The sequence below is a fragment of the Pelophylax lessonae genome (assembly GCF_965119305.1).
Source record: "Pelophylax lessonae genome assembly, chromosome: 3".
Classification (NCBI taxonomy): domain Eukaryota; kingdom Metazoa; phylum Chordata; class Amphibia; order Anura; family Ranidae; genus Pelophylax; species Pelophylax lessonae.
In genome coordinates, this window is record NC_138770.1 from 28588640 (window position 1) to 28611799 (window position 23160).

General features: G+C 46.2%; 2 protein-coding genes across 2 annotated transcripts in view; both read left to right on the forward strand.

Moving 5' to 3' along the window:
* LOC309550264 (uncharacterized protein) overlaps positions 1–23160 on the forward strand; it is a gene marked incomplete at its 5' end in the record, with an annotated part of 231995 nt that overhangs the window by 111850 nt on the left and 96985 nt on the right. The window lies entirely within an intron of this gene.
* LOC309549861 (uncharacterized protein) lies at positions 9615–13870 on the forward strand (the record flags this gene model as incomplete). The annotated part of the gene is made up of 2 exons (XM_082250357.1): positions 9615–9621; positions 13218–13870. 2 exons carry the CDS (start codon positions 9615–9617, stop codon positions 13868–13870), a joined length of 660 nt encoding a protein of 219 aa, XP_082106483.1.

Here is a 23160-nt window from a genome sequence, read left to right on the forward strand (position 1 = left end):
GTATTGTGCGCAGTACTGGAGGCCATATCTCCAGAAGGATATAGATACTCTAGAGAGAGTTCAGAGAAGAGCTACTAAACTAGTACATGGATTGCAGGAAAAAACTTACCAGGAAAGGTTAAAGGACCTTAACATGTATAGCTTGGAAGAAAGAAGAGACAGAGGGGATATGATAGAAACTTTTAAATACATAAAGGGAATCAACTCGGTAAAGGAGGAGAGCATATTTAAAAGAAGAAAAACTACCACAAGAGGACACAGTTTTAAATTAGAGGGGCAAAGGTTTAAAAGTAATATGAGGAAGTATTACTTTACTGAGAGAGTAGTGGATGCATGGAATAACCTTCCTGCAGAAGTGGTAGCTGCAAATACAGTGAAGGAGTTTAAGCATGCATGGGATAGGCATAAGGCTATCCTTCATATAAGATAGGGCCAGGGACTATTCATAGGATTCAGATATATTGGGCAGACTAGATGGGCCAAATGGTTCTTATCTGCCGACACATTCTATGTTTCTATGTTTCTATGTTTCTATGAATGGTTATGAGATGTTTCTCAGGGATGCAGTTCCATTGAACTCCACAAGATGGAGATCTCAGTTATACTCGGATAGGAAGTTTCTATGGAATACAGACAGGAAGTGATGTCAAGAACAGACAGGAAGTGATCTGAAATAAAGACAGGAAGTTCCAGGTGAGAGGTGAGTGGAAGTAGAGAGGAGACATTACTGGAAGTGGCAGCAGAAGAGGTAATAAGATCTTATTTTCTATTTACACCCAGTAACCCCCCCCCCCCCCGTCATGTCCGTCCTCTTCCTCCATAGTCACTGTGACGTCTTTTATCTCCAGCAGATGATGATACACACATATATAGTGTGGAAACTTAGATTAACCCCGTCAGGGGCAGAACATTTCCCCATTTACAGGGCTGGAACATTCTCTTCATTTTGGAGATACATTCTAGTAATATGTTCCTCTAAACAAACAGCACTGACAATAAATAGAGAAGACAATGACCATCCTGACCGTACATGGCCTACAAAGGACAATTATTACACTACACAGGCAGCCAATGGGCAATCATTACAATATGCAGCCAACACAATGATGGAGTGCAGGGGTCAGGAGTATGGAGCATAGAGCCCCTTACATTGCTGGTCAGGAGGAAGAAAACATTCTCCAGCCTGCCATGAAGAATATGTTCCATCATTGGTGTCAGAGAAAGGAAAATACTGAGGGCTCTGAGGGAAGTAGAGGAGCTGAGGGGTCTCTGAGGAGGTAGCGGGACTAAAGGACTCTGGGACCTCTGAGGAGGAACTGTAGCTGAAGGACTTTGGGGGCCTCTTAGGAAGTAATCGGGCTGAACAACTCTTAGAGGTTAGTGTGACTGAAGGACTGTGGGGGAATCTGAGAGGGTAGTCGGGCTGTAAGGCTCTGAGGTAAGAGGGGGCTTTAGGGCTCATAGAAACTCTTGGTCTTTGATGGTCCTCTCATTCCACCTGCACTTACTTTCATGACCTCCTTAAAGAACTCCTGCCAGCACCTGAAGGAAGCCTTCACCTCACCATCTCACTGGTCAAGAAATATGTTGCAGGCCACAAAATAGAACAAAGAAGGAGACTTGTTCTTTGAGAAGGTCTGTTTGTACAGGCTCACTTACTGGTTGGCTAGTCCAATACCTTCCCATGACACATGGTCTGGCAGTGCCTGGTGCTGGAATTCAGAGCCCCAGGAACCCACTGCCACTCTGTACAATGTCCTGGATACTACAGAATGCATTCCAACCAATAAAACAAACCCCTTCCCCAGCTGTCCTCCTCCTACCCACACTGGGCTGCCATTGGAAGGAAAAGAAGAGACTCCTCCCCCACAGCTCTCTACTCCACCAGCAGCATCCTCCTGCTATCCAATCCAATCCCTTCTCTTACAGCAGAGAGTGACGGTGACATCACTCCTGTTAGTCAGCAGGCTGCCGAAGATTGGAGCCTTGAAGCCGGAGTTCTGGCAATTATCCTGATTAGCCGGCAACTCCGGCCAAAAGTCAGCAAGTTCCCCTTTCTGGACATCATGATGACCCTACATTGACCTCACAGCACTGCCTCAGAGCAAACAAGTCACAGGAAGGATCTTATTTATCATTCCTTGTCTGCAGATCTAATACTAATCAAATCCAGTTCAGAAACCAAACAAACCCAACAGAGGAAAGTGAATTTCTGATCCGGCAGGTCAAGAGGGTCCCAGGACCTTGAAAATGTAGAAAACACTTAACAGTCCAAACTAAATGTGTTCCCATGAGGGTAGTAGTCCTTAAATGTACAGCAACCCTCCTACTCCCCCCCCCCCCCCCCACATCCACATCCTATTATTGTGTGACCAATACCATCCAAATAATTCTTACTTTCATTTCCTCAAATTATCCGTCTACAAGGAGACCTGTATAGATCAAATGACGACACCAATGAGGATGGAGGAGGACCGGAGTCACATGACTGAGAAGATACTAAACCTCACCCTGGAGATCATCTACCTGCTGACCGGAGAGGTGAGGAGGATTCTGGGAGGTCACATGACATCACTCTTATCTCAATTAATAAAACACAGACCTGACCGGAGAGGTGAGGAGGATTCTGGGATTCTAACATGATATTCCTATTGGTTCTTCAATACAGAGATTTCCTCTTCTGAAGTCAGGTGATCATATGACCATCACAGTGCCTCCATGTGACTCCCTAAAACCTGATAGACACAACATGCAGAAGATTCTAGAAGTCTCCAAGAAGATGATGGAGCTGCTGACAGGAGAGGTGAGCGGTGCTGGGAATTCTGGGACATTATCCAGTAACAGACAAGGGATGTGTCTGGATGGTGACTGTATCATTGTGTGTGTCAGGTTCCTATAAGGTGTCAGGTTGTCACTGTCTATTTCTCCATGGAGGAGTGGGAGTATTTAGAAGGACACAAGGATCTCTACAAGGACGTCATGATGGACAATCAACAGAATTTGAGTTTTGTGAAGAATGTAAGGAAGGAATTTCCCCGGAATGAGACGATATTGAACCTCACCCTGGAGATCCTCAGCCTGCTGACTGGAGAGGTGAGTGTAATGAAGGGGTTAAATCTGACTCCGCTGTACACTGGGATGTATTCAGAGTCACTTTGAGACTTCTGATGTTCTACTAATCAATAACGACATCCACACAAGTACTATGAATACATAAATTGTACGTACCAGTGGTGGAACTACCAGGGTCGGGGGCCCCAGCGGGGTTGCTGGCCACAGGACTCTGAGCATCTTTCTCATACAGCCAGGTGCTGCACTGACAGTTCCTCCTCCCTCGCATGGATGGGAGAGGAGAGAGCTGATCTGCTCCTTCTCCTCCTGCCCCTCTCCTCCTGTGTGTACTGTGGGAAGTGTGAAGCTAAGCAGCGGAATTTGATCATTCAGCTGCTGGGGGTTCACCCTTCCCATGGTGCACACAGGAGGAGAGGGCGGGAGGATAAGGAGCAGATCGGCTCTCTCCCATCTGTGTGATCAGTGCAGGCTCTGAGCTGCATTAGAGAGGTGCTCTCAACTCAGAGTTCTGCTGAGGAGGCACTGATTGGCAGCACTGATGAGGCTGCACTGATCAGTGCCCTAAATTTCAGTGTGCACCATGTACTGACAGTGTTGCCGGTTAACCACTTCAGCTCTGGAAGACTTACCCCCCTTCATGACCAGGCCATTTTTTGCTATACGGAACTGTGTTACTTTAACTGACAATTGTGCGGTTGTGCGACACTGTACTCAAATAACATTTATGTAAATTCATCCCACAAATAGAGCTTTCTAATTTCGATATTGTGGCGGCCATATTGTACTCCCCTTTAGTGCGCCCTTCTACTCCCCTGTACTGCGTCCTCCTGCTCCTCTTTACTATGCCATTCTACTCCCCTGTACTGCGCCATTCTACTCCCCTGTACTGCGCCATTCTACTCCCCTGTACTGTCCCCTTCTACTACCCTATACTGTCCCCTTCTACTCCCCTGTACTGTGCCCTTCTACTCCCCTGTACTGTGCCCTTCTACTACCCTGTTTTGTGCCCCTCTACTACCCTATACTGTGCCCTTCTACTCCCATGTACTGTATACTGCTACTCCCCTGTACTGTGTCCTTCTTCTCCCCTGTACTGTGTCCTTCTTCTCCCCTGTACTGTGTCCTTCTACTCCCCTGTACTGTGTCCCTCTACTCCTCTGTACTGAGGCCCTCTACTCCGTTGTACTGAGGCCCTCTACTCCATTGTACTGAGGCCCTCTACTCCGCTGTACTGTGCCCGCCCACTCCCCTGTACCGCGCCCTTCCACTCCCCTGAACCGCGCCCTTCCACTCCCCTGCACCGTGCCCTTCCACTCCCCTGTACAGTGCCCTCCTACTCCCCTGTACCGCGCCCTTCCTCTCCCCTGTACCGCGCCCTTCCTCTCCCCTGTACCGCGCCCTTCCTCTCCCCTGTACCGCGCCCTTCCTCTCCCCTGTACCGCGCCCTTCCTCTCCCCTGTACCGTGCCCTTCTCCTCCCCTGTACCGTGCCCCTCTACTCCCCTGTACTGTGCCCTTCTACTCTTCTGTACCGTGCCCTTCTACTCTCCTGTGCCCTGTGTTGATTAGTCTTTGATTTGTGTCATGTATTTTTTATTGTATAAAATCTATTATATTGAAAGTACTAAATATGTTTAATTCTATCAACTATTTATTCTTTTATTTTAGTAAATTTGAGCAGGCTGGTAGGGGCCTCAGTACATTTCTTTACCCAGGGGTCCATGATGATATAAAGATGTCCCTGTGGGAGAGTGATATTTATCTTTGTATAACACAGAGCTGTACAGTAATAATGAAGAAATCTACTGAAAATGACACAAGAAGGAGATCTCATAATATGACCACAAGATCCTCAAGAATCCAGAATCCCATGGCCACCCCCCCACCTCCATCCCTGATCCCTACAAGACACAACACACAGAAGGTCCTAGAAGTCACCAAGGAGATGATGGAGCTGCTGACAGGAGAGGTGAGCGGTGCTGGGAATTCTGGGACATTATCCAGTAACAGACAAGGGATGTGTCTGGATGGTGACTGTATCATTGTGTGTGTCAGGTTCCTATAAGGTGTCAGGATGTCACTGTCTATTTCTCCATGGAGGAGTGGGAGTATTTAGAAGGACACAAGGATCTCTACAAGGACGTCATGATGGAGAATCAGCCGCCCCTCACATCACTGGGTAAGAGGAGACTTTATGGTAAAGGAGAGAGCAGTACGGAGGATCCACCTAGATCCCCCATCATCTGATAAACACATAGAAACAATGTATTCAGTCTCAGGAGATGGGAGGCAGTGGTGTGGGACCTCTGCAACTTGTCTCATGTGAGCATTTAGGCCATCAGTAATTGTTGAATACCACGATTATGAGTCCTGACCCATACACTGTATAATATATATGTTATATATATATTGTACATTACATACTCCTGACCCTACACTATATACTCCATGTTGTACATTACATACTCCTGACCCCGGCACTGTATACTCTATGTTGTACATTGCACACTTCTGACCCCCTGCACTATATACTCTTTGTTGTACATTACATACTCCTGACCCCTGCACTGTATACTCTATGTTGTATATTACATGCTTTTGACCCCTGCACTATATACTCTATGTTGTACATAGTTAGTGAGGTTGACATCAGTCTATCCAGTTCAACCTATGATGTGTGTGTGTGTGTGTTTGCTGTTAACCGTACATTGTATACCCCTGTATGTTGTGGTCTTTAAGGTGCCCATCTAATAGTTTTTTGAAACTATCGATGCTCCCTGCTGAAACCACTGCTTGTGGAAGAGAATTCCACATCCTTACTGTTCTGACAGTAAATAACCCCTTACGTATTTTAAGGTTAAACCGTTTTTCCTCTAGTTTTAGTGAGTGGCCACGTGTCTTATTGTATTCCCTTTCTCTGAATAGTTTGTTCCTTATGCTAGGGTCGCTAGTACAGTATTTGTACATTGATATCATATCCCCCCTCAATCGTCTTTTCTCCAGAGAGAATAGGTTCAGTGCTTGTAGTCTTTCCTCATAGCTGATTTCCTCCATTCCCCTAATTATTTTTGTTGCCCTTCTCTGGACTCTCTCCAGTTCCGGCACATCCTTCCTGAGGACCGGTGCCCTGAACTGGACAGCATACTCCAAATGTGGCCGGACCAGAGTCTTGTAGAGTGGGAGAATAATCTCTTTATTTCTGGAGTGAATCCCTTTTTTTATACATCCCAGTATTCTGTTGGCTTTGCTTGCAGCGGCTTGGCATTGCATGCCACTGCCAAGCCTGTTGTCCACCAGTACCCCCAGGTCCTTTTCCATCCTAGACTCACCCAGAGGTTCCCCCCCTAGTGAGTAGTTTGTGTTCATGTTTCTGATGCCCAAGTGCATTACTTTACATTTTTCAACATTAAACCTCATCTGCCATGTAGTTGCCCACCCTATTATTTTGTTCAGGTCTGCTTGTAAGGTTTCCACATCCTGCATAGAAGATATTGGCATGCTTAGTTTAGTATCATCTGCAAATACCGAGATTGTGCTGGATATCCCCTCCTCTAGATAATTTATGAATAAATTAAACAGGATTGGCCCCAGGACAGAACCTTGGGGGACCCCATTTTCCACACCTGCCCAATCCGAGTACTCCCCATTTATTACCACCCTCTGGACTCTCCCCTGGAGCCAGTTCTCTATCCAGGTACTCTATCCTAGGTCCATACCTAGGTACCTTAGTTTGTACAGTAAGCGTTTGTGGGGAACTGTGTCAAATTCCTTTGAAAAATCCAGATACACCACATCCACAGGCTTACCTTTATCCAGATACACCACATCCACAGGCCTTCCTTTATCCAGATACACCACATCCACAGGCTTACCTTTATCCAGATACACCACATCCACAGGCCTTCCTTTATCCAGATACACCACATCCACAGGCTTTCCTTTATCCAGATACACCACATCCACAGGCTTTCCTTTATCCAGATACACCACATCCACAGGCCTTCCTTTATCCAGATACACCACATCCACAGACCTTCCTTTATCCAGATACATCACATCCACAGGCCTTCCTTTATCCAGATACACCACATCCACAGACCTTCCTTTATCCAGGTACACCACATCCACAGGCTTTCCTTTATCTAGATGGCAACTCACTTCATCGTAGAAGGTTAATAGATTGGTCTGGCATGAATGATTTTTCATGAATCCATGCTGATTACTACTAATAATACCGTTTTCACTACTAAAGTCTTGTATGTGGTCCCTTTACATCCCCTCCAAAATCTTGCAGACTAATGATGTTAGGCTGACCGGCCTATAGTTACCGGGGATATATCTCAGCCCTTTTTTAAATATTGGTACCACGTTGGCTTTTTTCCAATCAGCTGGCACCATACCCATCTGTAGACTATCCATAAAGATCAAGAATAATGGTCTGGCAATCACCTGGATGAGTTCTTTAAGATCCCTCGGGTGTACGCCATCCGGTCACGGTGATTTATTTATGTTAAGTTTCTCTAGTTTAGTTCTAAGTCTATCTTCTGTTAGCCATGGCGGTACTTCCTGAGGTGTATTATTTAATTATCATTACAAGCTGGGTTAGTGTAGCCCCCCAATTCTTTTGTGAAGACTGAATAGAAGAAATTATTTAACACTTTCCCCTTCTCTCTGTCCTCTGTGGCCAGATTCCCTTCATCGTCTTTTATGGGTACAATGTGTTCTGGCCTCGCTTTCTTACTATTTATATACTTAAAGAATTTCTTGGGTTTTTTGTTTACTCTCTTCCACTATTTGTCTCTCGTGTTCTATTTTAGCCGCCTTGATTTCGCCTTTACATTTCTTATTACACTCTTTGTAATGCTTGAATGCTGCCAATGACACCTCAGCCTTGTATTTTTTGGAGGCCTCTTCTTTAGTATTAATATGCATTTTTATGTTGGAGTTTAGCCACACAGGGTTTAGTTTTGCTCTTTTAAATGTATTCCCCTTTGGACTGCACTGGCCAATCCCTTTGTTTAGTATGCTCTTGAAGCACTCTATCCCATTTGATATTTTCTAGCAAAGAGAGCTGTTTAGGGAAATTGGCTCTTTTGAAATTCAGTGTCCTTATATTACCCTTGTGTTTCCTATTTCTATAATTAATACTGAAACTAATTGACCTATGGTCACTGTTTCCTAAGTTGCCTCGTATTTCTATATCTGTTATCTGGTCTGTATTGTTGGTAATCAGTAGATCAAGTACTGCATTGTTTCTTGTCGGTGCGTTCACCATCTGACCCATGAAATTGTCCTGCAAAACATTTAGGAACTGCCGAGCCTTGGATGAATGTGCGGTTCCTTCTGCCCAGTCTATATCTGGATAATTAAAGTCCCCCATTATAATGACATTTCCCATACTAGCTGCCAATCCAATCTGTGAAAGGAGGTCATACTCCTCCCTCTGGTTTGGGGGCCTATAGCATACGCTCAATAATACTTTCCCCATAGTGCCTTCCCTTTGAAGTTCTACCCATAGGAATTCTACCTCGTCCATAGCTCCATTATTAATATCATCCCTCATATTTACCTGTACACTGTTCTTAATATACAGACATACCCTTCCCCCTTTTTTACCTTCTCTATCTCTGCGATAAAGGGAATACCCCTGAATGGTCGCCAGCCAATCATGAGAGCTGTCAAACCAAGTCTCTGAAATCTACCGTATGTACTCGAGTATAAGTCGAGGCCCCTAATTTTACCACAAAAAAATGGGAAAATTGATTGACTCGAGTATAAGCCTAGGGTGGCAAATGCAGCAGCTACTGGACCACCACAAGACCCAAAACAGGGGCTGCGGGCATGGTACAGGAGAATACAGGGCTGTGGGCATGGTACAGGAGAATGTAGGGCTGTGGGCATGGTACAGGAGAATGCAGGGCTGTGGGCATGGTACAGCAGAATGCAGAGGTAGTGAACATGGTACAGGAGAATGCAGGGCTGTGGGCATGGTACAGGAGAATGCAGTGCTGTGGGCATGGAACAGGAGAATGCAGGACGGCGGGCATGGTACAGGAGATGCAGGGCTGCGGGCATGGTACAGGAGAATGCAGGGCTGCGGGCATGGTACAGGAGAATGCAGGGCTGCGGGCATGGTACAGGAGAATGCAGAGGCAGTGAACATAGTACAGGAGAATGCAGGACTGTGGGCATGGTACAGGAGAATGCAGAGGCAGTGGACATGGTATAGGAGAATGCAGGGCTGTGGGCATGGTACAGGAGAATGCAGGGCTGTGGGCATGGTACAGGGGAATGCAGGGCTGTGGGCATGGTACAGGGGAATGCAGGGCTGCGGGCATGGTACAGGAGAATGCAGTGCTGTGGACGTGGTACTGGAAAATGCAGGGCTGCGGGCATACTACAGGAGAATGCAGGGCTGTGGGCAAAGTACAAGAGAATACGGGGCCGTGGGCATACTACAAGAGATGCAGTGCTCCGGGCATAGTACAGGTGTACCATGCCCACAGCACTGCATCCCTTGTAGTATGCCCGAAGCCCCGCATAATGGCAGGTAGTGTGACTGGAGGAGTTTCACTTACCTGTTCAAGTGGCGCCTTCAATTTAAAAATGGCGCCGCTCGGCGCCAACACATCATTGCGCATGCGCTGCCGCCGCTCGGGAAGGCTCGTATAGGTTCGGCTATTCCCGGGAATAGCCCAACGTGCACAACCTGTCCCGAGCGGCGGCAGCGCATGCGTGGTGACATGTTGGCGCCGGGCGGCGCCATTTTAAAATCTAAAGCGCCTCGGATCACGTCGGGCATGCCGGGGACATTTTTTTTTTTGATGACTCGAGTATAAGCCGAGGGGGACGTTTTCAGCACAAAAATATGTGCTGAAAAACTCGGCTTATACTCAAGTATATACGGTAAGTCCTCCTCATTCATCAGCAGCTCCAGCTCTCCCATCTTGTTGGCCAGGCTTCTAGCATTGGTATACCAACCTCGTAATTTTGTCTGGATACATACTATATCCTCGTTTGATGTTGTTTTTAGGCTGCTCTTGCAATTTTTTTCCCCATACCCACCTTGGGTTTAGGAACTCCGAACTCCCTACCACTAATGTCCCCATTTGTGCCCCTGAACCTTGCTCCCAGCTGGCTAATTCTATATCTGCACCCTCCCCCCATCACCTAGTTTAAAAGCCCCTCTAACTTGTTGGCCATCTTCTCACCCAGTACAGCTGCACCCTCCCCTCCCCATTTAGGTGCAATCCGTCCCTAATAAAGAGCCGCTAGACAGCTGAGAAGTCAGCACTGTTCTTTAGGAACCTGAAACCCTCCTTACTACACCAGCTCCTCAGCCACTTGTTTACTTCCCTCATCTCCCGCTGCCTCTCAGTATTTCTGAAAATACTACCTTGGAGGTCCTACTCCTCAACTTAACTCCTAAGTCCCTGAAATCATTTTTTAGGACTCTCCATCTCCCTGTGACTTTGTCATTGGTACCCACGTGTACCATGACAGCTGGGTCTTCCCCAACCCCACCCAATAATCTGTCTACCAGATCCGTGATGTGCAGAACCCGAGCGCCCGGTAAACAACAGACTGTTCGGCACTTACGGTCATTTTGACAGATTGCCCTCTCTGTCCTTCTAATAATTGAGTCCCCTACCACCAGAACCTGTCTTTCCTTTCCCTTGCTCCCGCGCTTACTGGAGGAGTTCTTCCCCTGGCAGCTAGGAGCGTCGCTCTGCTCCAGCAATGCTGGTCCCTGACTGGTTTCCCCAACATCACGCAACAGGGCGTATTTATTGGGGTGCTCCAGCCCTGGTGCACGACAATGCCGGCCTCATGTGGTGAGAGTATGACAAGTGCCTTGTTCTCTTCTACCCTTCCTAACTGTCACCCAACTACTCTGCTCTGATGCCTGCACCCTTGTATCTCCACCCTCCTCTGTGCAGTCCCCTGCCTGCACCTGAGGGGTACGTTCCCAGCTCTCCTTCAGTATGGAGATTCTTCCCAGTGTTGCCAGCTGCTTCCCTAGATTCAGGACCTAGATACTGGTATGGACTGGGTAATGTGTTAGGATCTATATTGGTATGGACTGGGTAATGTGTTAGGATCTATACTGGTATGGACTGGGTAATGTGTTAGGATCTATACTGGTATGGACTGGGTAATGTGTTAGGGTCTTTACTGGTATGGACTGAGTAATGTGTTAGGATCTATACTGGTATGGACTGGGTAATGCGCTAGGATCTTTACTGGTATGGACTGAGTAATGTGTTAGGATCTATACTGGTATGGACTGGGTAATGTGTTAGGATCTATACTGGTATGGACTGGGTAATGCGTTAGGATCTATACTGGTATGGATTGGGTAATGTGTTAGGATCTATACTGGTATGGACTGGGTAAGGTGTTAGGATCTATACTGGTATGGACTGGGTAATGTGTTAGGATCTATACTGGTATGTAATGGGTTAGGAAGGAAAGGATGCCACATCATTTGATGGAAATGAAAATTATCACCCTACAGAGGGCTGAATTCAAAGACACCCCAAAAAACAAAGTGAAAAATTGATGCAGCAGGCGAGTCCATTTTGGTGAAATGTCATTGCAGGACCTCAGATTGGTCCTCAGTAGTGTGTACGGCCCCCACGTGCTTGTATGCATGCCTGACAACGTCGGGTAATGCACCTAATGAGATGACGGATGGTGTCCTGGGGTATTTCCTCCCAGATCTGGACCAGGGCATCACTGAACTCCGGAACAGACTGAGATGTAACCTGGCGACATCGGATGGACTGAACCAGAATATCCCAGAGGTGTTCTGTTGGATTCAGGTCAGGTGAGTCTGGGGGCCATTCAATGGTATCAATTCCTTCATCCTCCAGGAACTGGCTGCATACTCTCACCACATAAGTTCGGGTGTTGTTGTGCACCAGGAGGAACCCAGGACCCACTGCACCAGTGTAGGGTCTGACAATGGGTCCAAGGATTTCATCCCAATACCTAATGGCAGTCAGGGTGCCATTGTCTAGCCTGTAGAGGTCTGTGCATCCCTCCATGGATTTGCCTCCCCAGACCATCACTGACCCACCACCCAACCGGTCATGCTGAACGATGTTACAGGCAGCATAATGTTCTCCACGGCTTCTCCAGACCCTTTCACGTCTGTCACATGTGCTCAGGGTGAACCTTCTCTCATCTGTGAAAAGCACAGGGTGCCAGTGGTGGAGCTGCCAATTCTGGTGTTCAATGGCAAATGCCAATCGAGCTCCACGGTGCCGGGCAGTGAGCACAGCGCCCACTAGAGGACGTCGGGCCCTCAGGCCACCCTCATGAAGTCTGTTTCTGATTGTTTGGTCAGAGACATTCACACCAGTGTCCTGCTGGAGGTCATTTTGTAGGGCTCTGGCAGTGCTCATCCTGGTCCTCCTTGTACAAAGGAGCAGATACCGGTCCTGCTGATGGGTTAAGGACCTTCTACGGCCCTGTCCAGCTGAAACCGATTAGCAACCCCCTCTGCTACTTGACTGAGCAGATGAATATCCCAGGAGTTTCCCTGACTTGATGCTATACTCTGATTATAAAGTGTTGAGCAGTGTATATGAGTGTGGAAAACTCTTGGTAATTTTTCTTGTCTTCTGACAGACGGACTCTGTGGTGGGAATAGAAGGACATCGGAGGAAGATGTGACTACAGAAAATAATGACATGGCATCTTCTCCAGAAGTAAATCCCGTTCCTCATAATATACATGACAGACCTCACCATTGGAGGAGATCATTGGAATCTCCTGATACTTCACATAGTCCTCTAATATCTGACAGTGCCGACGGGTGCGGGAAGCCATCTCATCTCAGGGAATCTTCTTTATACCATACAGGAGAGAATTCATTCTCATGTTCAGAGTGCGGGAAATGTTTTAAACAGAAAAGAAGCCTTCTTAGCCATCAGAGAATACATACAGGTGACCTTCCCTATTCATGTTCAGAGTGCGGGAAATGTTTTAAACAGAAAAGAAGCCTTCTTAGCCATCAGAGAATACATACAGGTGACCTTCCCTATTCATGTTCAGAGTGCGGGAAAAGTTTTAATGAAAAAAGAAACCTTCTTAGACATCACAGAATACACACAGGTGAGCGTCCCTATTCATGTTCAGAGTGCGGGAAATGTTTTAGTAATAAAGAACACCTTCTTAGACATCAGAAAATACACGCACGTGAGCGTCCCTATTCATGTTCAGAGTGCGGGAAATGTTTTAATGATAAAGGAGTCCTTCTTAGACATCAGAAAATACACGCACGTGAGCGTCCCTATTCATGTTCAGAGTGCGGGAAATGTTTTATTCGTAAAGGAAGCCTTCTTAGCCATCAGAGAACACACACAGGTGAGCTTCCCTATTCATGTTCAGAGTGCGGGAAATGTTTTATGCATAAAGGAAGCCTTCTTAGCCATCAGAGAATACACACAGGTGAGCGTCCCTATTCATGTTCAGAGTGCGGGAAATGTTTTAATGATAAAGGAGTCCTTCTTAGACATCAGAGAATACACGCAGGTGAGCGTCCCCATTCATGTTCAGAGTGTGGGAAATGTTTTATTCGTAAAGGAAGTCTTCTTAGCCATCAGAGAATACACACAGGTGAGCTTCCCTATTCATGTTCAGAGTGCGGGAAATATTTTAATGAGAAAGGAAGCCTTCTTAGCCATCAGAGAATACACACAGGTGATCCTCCCTATTCATGTTCAGAGTGCGGGAAATGTTTTAGTAAAAAAGGACACCTTCTAAAGCATCAGAAAATACACACAGGTTAACAAAGGGTGTGTGTGATCCCTGCGCTATCTGAGGTGGCAAGAGAATCCCTGCTGCAGCGCCACTGGGACTGATACTAAAACAGTAAAAAATATATTTGTGGGAATAGTGGTGCGCTTCAGGGGTTGACTCTTGTAGATCTCTATTTAGGTTGGTAAGTATAATGTGTACAAATCTTGATCTAAAAGTGCTCAGTATGGTAAATCTGTGTATACGTCTGTATTCCAAGGAATGAATGATAAAGGTGCAAATGCGTAGTGTCAATCAAAGCAATGTGTGTGTCGATAAATCAATAAATATCAAAATTCTTCTTCTTTGCATAAAAAAATCAATAAATACAGTGTTAATCATCAATCCAGTTCATAAAAGGTGAAATATATATGTGCTCAAATAAAGTGCTGCATGCTAGTTGTAATAAAACGGTGCTAAAAAAACTTGTGAACGGTTCTGTTACAATTCTTCAAATAAACAATATTGACTAAAATAGTCCAAAAAGTAAATAACTTTCGAAGAAAACTTGTGTAAAAGAACTCTTCGTTTGTGACCGTGCTTCACTGGTTAAATCAAGTGACTGTGATCTCCTTCACCTTGTGTATCACCTCTATGTGCTCTAGCCTCTCACCTTATAGGCAAGACCCATATGCCTTTGGTGTCTATCCAGACTTATCAATGGACTCTGTATGCCTCACTCCGGATCCTTAATCCCTTTTTGAAGCAGACTTCTTAAATTCCTATGGGTATTTGTCCGGTTCCTTTTCCTAGTTCTATCCTCCTTATCCGGTCTTAATGTGCCTCAGAAACAAAGACTTTTCGTGGTGCAGTATATCAAGCTTATTTATTTAAAATATACAGATCGCACTTACATTCTAGCGAAGTAAAATCAGCATGTAAAAAACAACCGCCGCTGTGGAGATCGGGCTCCGTTGTAACGTCACTTCTGGGTATAGGGCTCCTCCTACGCGTTACGTCACAAGGTCACGTGACTTCCTCAGGGTGACAAGAAGAATTTTGATATTTATTGATTTATCGACACACACATTGCTTTGATTGACACTACGCATTTGCACTTTTATCATTCATTCCTTGGAATACAGACGTATACACAGATTTACCATACTGAGCACTTTTAGATCAAGATTTGTACACATTATACTTACCAACCTAAATAGAGATCTACAAGAGTCAACCCCTGAAGCGCACCACTATTCCCACAAATACACACAGGTTAGCTTCCTTGTTAATATTCAGAGTGCAGGAAATGTTTTAATAATAAAGGAAGCCTTCTTAGCCATCAGAGAATACACACAGGTGATCCTCCCTATTCATGTTCAGAGTGCGGGAAATGTTTTGCACTTAAATGTTTACTTTTTAGACACCAGAAAGTTCATATAGGAGAACGTTTCTAATCTCGTGCAGAGTGCGGGAAATGTTTTACTAAGAAAGAACACCTACTTACACACAGGTGAGCGCCCTTTTTAATGTTACAAGTGCGGGAAATGTTTTCCAAACAAAGGTTTAATTCTTAGAAACCAGAAAGTTCATACGGGTGAGCGTCCTATTTCATGTTAAGAGTGCGGGAAATGTTTCACTCCTTATGTAAGCTTCAAACGGCAAAGAATTCACACTTATATTAGAGGCTCGGTTTTCATGTTCAGAGTGTGGAAAAGTGTAAAAATAAAGGAAATATAATGAAACATCAGAGTGCACCCCCTGCTGGTACTACGGGAAATGGATGCTGGATTGTAACGGGTGGAACTGTTTAGTCCATAAACAAATGTGAAACCACCACAGTCCACTCGGGGTTGGTTTACACCCGCATCGCCCTCTGACCCGCAGTGGGGTTGGCTGGGAGCCCTTATGTTAACCCTTTATCTTCCTTTTTATTGGTTGCTTCATGTTGTTGCTCCTTTAGATTTATTGAATTAGCCGGCTTTTTATTGGTCCAACCAATGTATGATTATTAATACATTTGACACATTTGTTAATTCTATTATAAAAGATTTAAGCTTTATTTTATTCATATCATTACTGTGTGGTAATCGCTTATTCTGATCTTGTACAATAAAAACTCTTCGTACAATATTCTGTGCCGAGTCTTCTTTTTTTACCAATGATTAGATGATCGGTGATTGGAATGTGATCAGTTCATAGAGAGTCATCCATTGGGGTTTTATTAGTGAGATGGAGAGTGGAGAAGGCACCACATTGACAGCCATTGGGGGCCCTTTCTAAAGCCCTAAACTTTTTGGCAACCTGTCTATGACATTAGTCTTCCAAACTCTATCTCACTGAGCTAAGGCCAGAAGAGTTCCAGGAGTTCTTCTCTGCCCACAGTTCCCAAACCAAAAGGAGACATCCACCACATCTTCATTCTTAAGGCCCTAAATGTCCTCAGCTGGGCCCAGGAGTTCCACATGTAATCCACCAGGTCATAACCTTTCTCTTTATCAGGGAGACATTTTTTTTTTGACCACCCCACATACTTGTACTGCGGCAGGGTGGCCGTTCTGCACAGAATCACGTACCTGTACGTCATCTGCATTTCCGAGTCTGGGGCCAGAACAGTTCCAGGAGTTCTAATCTTATCACAGTTCCCAAACCAAAATGAGACAACCACCACATCTTCACTCTTAAGGTCCTAAATGTCCTCAGCTGGGCCCAGGAGTTCCGCATGTAATCCACCAGGTCATAACCTCTTTATCAGGGAGACTTTCTGCTTTGACCAACCCACATACATGTACTGTGGTAGGGCGGCCGTTCTGCACAGAATCACATCTGCTTTTCCAAGTCTGGGGTGGGCATACGCTCCGCCGCCGCCCAGCTCCCGCTGGACACAGCAGGAGCCAATCAGCGGGTCCGGTGGACACGGTGTCCGTCGGTACCCGGCAATCATTCCATAGAGAGCCGGAACAGTTGTCTGCCAATGTAAACAAGGCAGATTGCTGTTCTGTTAGTAGGGAAGATGGAGATCCTGTGTTTCTACTAATAGAGAAAGGAGATACTGGCACACAAAGATTATATATAGTCCAGCCAGCAATAAATATCTAAAAATACCAATGATCAGGGTAGAGGGAAATCCAGAAAACGTCACTGGTCTTTGGTTATGGGGGTACAATAAAGGAATGCACAGGACCACCTATGGCTGCTGTCCTTGTGACTGGCTCTGTATAGACTAAGAGGAAAGTCCTGTAGAAGAAGCCAAATACTCTGACTGCGTAGCCTTGCTTATCTTCTCGTCTGGTACCTCCTATCCTTCCGGTGACGGTACTTCCGCTGTGCCTTCCATGCTGGTTAGCGTGGCTTCTTTCTGGCCATCTCTCTGCTCAGCAGCCGGAACAGATGACAGCGGTCCTGCAGGATGGTTCTCAGACTCTGACACCAAATGAGCACTTGTATATTTTACCTCTTGTGAGTGTTTTAATCCTTCGCTATTAAAACCCTTTAACCAGGATACTACACTTAGCTGGGATCGGACTACCATATATACAGTATATATATAACATGTATATATATATTCAGGTTTGCCGTTATTTTGAGGTTGTTAGAGTGTCCCTTTAGGGCTGCTTGCAGAAGAGGATCGCTTTCACAGGAAGTATGTGAACTGGATTGTGGGAGATTTAGTTCTAAACTGCATACAGACTGTTGTTTGGATTGCCGAGGAAACTATACTCCCAGGGAGGCGAGTGGAGGATCATGGGAGAGTCAACAAACCTATCTGCCAGACAGTGAGCGCGTTCGCTTGCTTCCGGGACTCGGTGAGCCTGAGAGGTGTGCTGGGACACTGTTGGTGACGGAGGCCCAGAGCGTGCAGCCTGGAGAGAGAGCGGAGCCCATCGTCAGTGGTGCGGATGCTGGTAATCACACAGCGGTGATAGATCCAGTGGGGCTGAGTAGATAGCGGGTGAAGCTGAACTGACTGACCGGGATAGCCGAGCGCCGATCATCCCTAGTGACGCAGGATCGTGGGAGAGGACATCGCCTGGGTTGCAGGAGAATCACAGGGGGACACTGACAGACGGAGGAGTGCCTGGTGACATCCTAGTCACAAGTATAAATCTTCATCTATGACAGACTTACTGCAGATAGGAACATACATACACTATTATCCTGGGATTACAAATATCACGCTGAAGAGTGATAAGAGCTCCAACTGCCGGTGAAGACTTAGCAAGGCCTTGCTAGGAAAGGGACCTCAGCACAGGCTGTTTACCCTCAGCTTCTTTAGCAAGGCAGTGGTTGTCTTGGAGGTGTGTTTGGGGTCATCATCATGTTGGAATACTGCCCTGCGGCCCAGTCTCCTAAGGGAGGGGGATCATGCTCTGCTTCAGTATGTCACAGTACATGTTGGCATTCATGGTTCCCTCAATGCACTGTAGCTCCCCATTGCAGCCCCAGACCATGACACTCCCACCACCATGCTTGACTGTAGGCAAGACACACTTGTCTTTGTACTCCTCACCTGGCTGTCATCACACATGCTTGGCATCATCTGAACTAAATACGTTTATCTTGGTCTCATCAGACCACAGGACATGGCTCCAGTAATCCATGTCCTTAATCTGCTTGTCTTCAGCAAACTGCTTGCGGGCTTTCTTGTGCATCATCTTTAGAAGTGGCTTCCTTCTGGGATGACAGCCATGCCGACTAATTTAATCCAGTGTGCGGCGTATGGTCTGAGCACTGACAGGCTGACCCCCCACCCCTTCAACCTCTGCAGCAATGCTGGTGGCACTCCTACATCTATTTCCCAAAGACAACCTCTGGATATGACGCTGAGCATGTGCACTCAACCTCTTTGGTTGACCATGGCGAGGCCTGTTCTGAGTGGAACCTGTCCTGTTAAAACGCTGTATAGTCTTGGCCACCGTGCTGCAGCTCAGTTTCAGGGTCTTGGAAATCTTCTTATAGCCTAGGCCATCTTTATGTAGAGCAACAATTCTTTTTTTTCAGATCCTCAGAGAGTTCTTTGCCATTAGGGGCCATGTTGAACTTCCAGTGACCAGTATGAGAGTGTGAGAGCGATAACACCAAATTTACCACAGCTGCTCCCCATTCACACCTGAGACCTTGTAACACTAATGAGTCACATGACACCGGGGAGGGAAAATGGCTAATTTGGCCCATTTTGGACATTGTCACTTAGGGGTGTACTCACTTTTGTTGCCAGCGGTTTAGACATTATTGGCTGTGTGTTGAGTTATTTTGAGGGGACAGCAAATTTACACTGTTATACAAGCTGTACACTCACTACTTTACATTGTAGCAAAGTGTCATTTCTTCAGTGTTGTCACATGAAAAGATAGAATAAAATATTTACAAAAATGTGAGGGGTGTACTTACTTTTGTGAGATACTGTATGTTGCCATAACATTGACAGTTAAAGTGGATGCATAGTAAGGTTGCAATATCCATGTGATCTATTATTCTTTCTTTTGCTGTGTATTCACATTAATGGTGTCACTCCATTGAGCCTCCTTGTGTTAGGTGGGGTTCAGTTGACTGATACTGCTACACTTTGTTATTGCTAAGACATATTTGTTATCAATAAGCTATAATGATTTACCTTTTAAGTAAAATAACCAAACAGTATTCTAATGGTGTCAGTGTGTCTTTGAAGATTATTATTGAAATGTTGGAACCTAAAGTGTCAGGTGGGCTGGACAGTTATGAGGGTCATAGGAGTGCTAAGGAACACCCACCAACCAGCAGCCCTCAAGGGGGCAGTGCTACATACACTTAGGTGGTGCTTTCTGTAGGGTTGCCACCCATCCAGGATTCACCTGGATAGTTTGGGTTTTGAATCATGTGTTTGGGTTTAAGGCCACCTGAAACTCGGACACAATATTCAGAATGGACTGTGACTCACCAATTACCCAACTACCACAACCCCTGAGTGCATAGATGTGCACACCGGCCCTACCCCCATACATGGACAGGAGAGAAGAAAGGGCTTGGTCTATTCCTCCTCCTCCCACCCCTACCCCTCTGTCTGCCCACTCACACTCCAATCCCTGGCGTTCTGTGCCTCAGGAAAGGGATGTGTAGGCTGGAAGTTTGAAGCTCAGCAACCGGCAGATACATCGTGGCTTCAATGCCTGAGCCTCCATCCTCGGTAGAGTGAGCTCACCATCCAATGTCTGTGACTGAAGTCCCTGCCCTCTCTCCCTTCTCTCTCGTGCCTCCAAGTGAGTGAGTACACTAAGGTAAGATTTAAGAGGTGCCCTGTGGACTCTGATGTAAGGGGGCTTTGGGAACCCTAATTAAGGGGGGAATGATGGGAACTCTGATGTAAGTGGGAGGTTTGGTGAGCAGAAACCCCCTTACATTAGAGTTTCCCTTTACATCAGAGTCCACAGTATTCCCCCTTAAAAATAAAATTTTGGCGAGCGCGGCTAAAGTGTTCGGGTTTGGCTTGAAGAAAAGGTGACAACCCGAGCTTCCTGTGTGTTTCTGCTGTTGCCTCATGAGGAGTTTATGTGTAATCTCCATTAGTAACTGTAAATAGATGTGTGTATGTAGATGTAGCACTGCTCCCTTGGGAGGTGCTGAGAATGGATTCCCCTGGGTTACCCATAGCAACAGTTTGTAAAATCTTATCACTCTGTACTTGGCTCAGTCAATGAACAGTCCAGGGGATTTGGCTTTTTGTATTTATTTGGAACTGGGATGGGAGAAGGGATGAGTGGGATACTACAACTAGTAACTATGCATAAACTTGAGGACAACTATCTATGGTGTGTGCGGCAAGGCCGCTGCTTCACTTTGCCACTGAGGTGAAGATTTCAAAGGTGAACTATATGTTAAGTTTCTCTGTTTCTCTTCAGGGTCTAACTTGGCACCCCCTTTCTTACTCGATGAGTATGCTGGCTCTTGTCCACTGACTTTCCCTGGAGTGGTCCCCTTCCTGGGCAGACACCTGGCAAGCTCCCTGGTACTCACGGAGACTGTTTTTCACAGGAATCTCTGCCACTGCTCCACTGTCAGTTTCTACAGGACCTCACAGCTCAGCCTCACACTTCTGGTCCACTAGGCCTGCGACCGCTTTCCACTCTGACAGGAGGAGAGACAGCCGTCACCCTCCTCCTGGGACCTGGCTTCCCACCCAAAGACATCCTGTCACATGTGCCCTTGGCTTTTGTGACCAATCCCAGGATGCACCGCTGTAGTTCCCTCCCACTGAGACAGCCACAAAAGCCTGTGTGTCCCTGGTTGGGTTTCCTCCACTGTCCAACAGGCTCCCCTATTGGATACAGTGGGGACACTCCCTCAGACCCAGCGAATCACACCTGGACACATATAACAGCAGGAGAGCAAATAAATGCCTTTACCTAGCACCTAACTACGAGGGTGCGATATATATATATGTATATATATATATATATATATATATATATATATATATATATATATATATATATATATATATGTACTTATGAGATATTGGGTTTTGGTTTTTACTAACAGTTTGATATAAGTTCAATGTACCTGTAGCACCCTCCTAGGTAGGTGCTAGGAAAACTATAAGGGAGGCCCTGTCTGCTTATCAGAAGGGTCTGATTGTTCAGCTAGGCTGCCATGTGTTTCCAGGTGTGTCTGTTGAGCTTGGGGAGTCTCCCCACTGTGTCCAATGAGGGCTCTTATTGGACAGTGGAGGAAACCTAACCAATAGCACACCAGGGCTCATATCAGTCCCAGTGGGCGGAACTGGCCACAATGCATCCTGGGATGAGATATAAGTCTGAGGGGAGCACATGACAGGGGTCCTTGGCGGGAAGCAGAGTCCCAGGAGGAGGGTGATGGCTGTCTCTCCTCCTGTCAGCATGAGGAAAGCGTCCTTGGCGGTCGGCCTAAAGGACAGAAGGTTGAGTTGAGCTGCAGAGAGGGATCCAGTGTGCTGTGGACCGAGTGGAGCTGCTGGGGCAGAAGTTTCCAGGAAAGCAGAGATGTGAGTACTGGAAACTGCCCAGGGGTCTGCCTAGGAGAGGGGACCACTGCAGAAGGTCAGAGGGATCCGGGAGCCAGCTAACCAGTAGAGAAGGCTTAGAAAGGGGGATGCCAGAGTCTAAGCCCTGAAGATCAGTGTGTGAAAGAGGGTGGCGGTGTGGGCCCTGAAGAGTTAAGCAATGCAGCAAACCTAGAAGTAGATACCTCAGCAAAGAGTGCTAATGAAAGCTTTAACTAGGACTTTGTGCCACAAGAAAGTCTCAGAAGTCAGTTCAGCGTTAACAGACAGCAAGTCAGCATTACCCACCGTCAACCGGCATCCAGCCAGCGTCAAGTCAGCGCCAATAGGCATTTTTCAGTTGTCCCACGCAAATTGTGCATAGTTGAGCCAGAGGAGTATCCAAACTCATCCCTTCTCCCATCCAAGTTCAAAGTAAATATAAAAACCCAAAGATACTGGACTGTTTCTTGTCTCAGTGCTAACACTTGGAGAACATGCTTAAATGTGCTGTTGTTGCTAGCGGTAACCCAGGAGGACCCACATCCAGCAAAATGGCTGGGAATCCTGCTACATACCCATTTGTGTGAACACAATTTTTTGCTTCTGCGTGAGAGTTCTGGAGGTCATAGTAGTGTTATTCTAGAGCCGGGGGGGTCTCCAAGCTCTCTAAACAAAAGAGTCACTTTACTGTCCTTCAGATTTTTTGGTGGGGGGGGGTGGACTGTGGGAGCAGAAAGGGTCCCGTCAGTGGAGAAAAAACAATGCCCCATCTTTGGTTTCATTGGAAGGAATTGTGCCCCATTATTGGTGTTAGTGGGAGGAATTGTGCCCCATTGTTTGTGTCAGTGGACCCCATTGTTGGTGTCCTCATTGTATACGTTGTGGTTTACCAGGGTTATGGCTGAAGCTATCATTCTATTGGTTTTTCCAGCTGGCGGTTGGCTTTCTCATGAAACCATTCCGAGTGGTTCATGAGCTGTCCGAAGCAGCGGGAAGGGATGTTCCTCCCCCTCCTGCCGCTTGCCGGTGTTTTTTGGGCTAACCGTTTATACCTGGAAAACGATCTGATGGCGCGGCTGGCTGCTCTCATAGACGATCAAAGAGTGGATACTCTTTCATCGCCTCTATGGCCTTGGAGGACTGGAGCGACGTCATGACGTCACTTCTGGTCCAGGCTGGAAGTAAATCTTTTTTTATTTGCTTTTAAAGTTAAAGAACAGATTTGGGGTCTTTTTGACCCTAGATGTCTCCATAAAGAGGACCTGTCATCCTTATTTCTATTACAAGGGATGTTTACATTATTTGTAAAAGGAATAAAAGTGATCAAAAATAAAAGGGACATTGTAA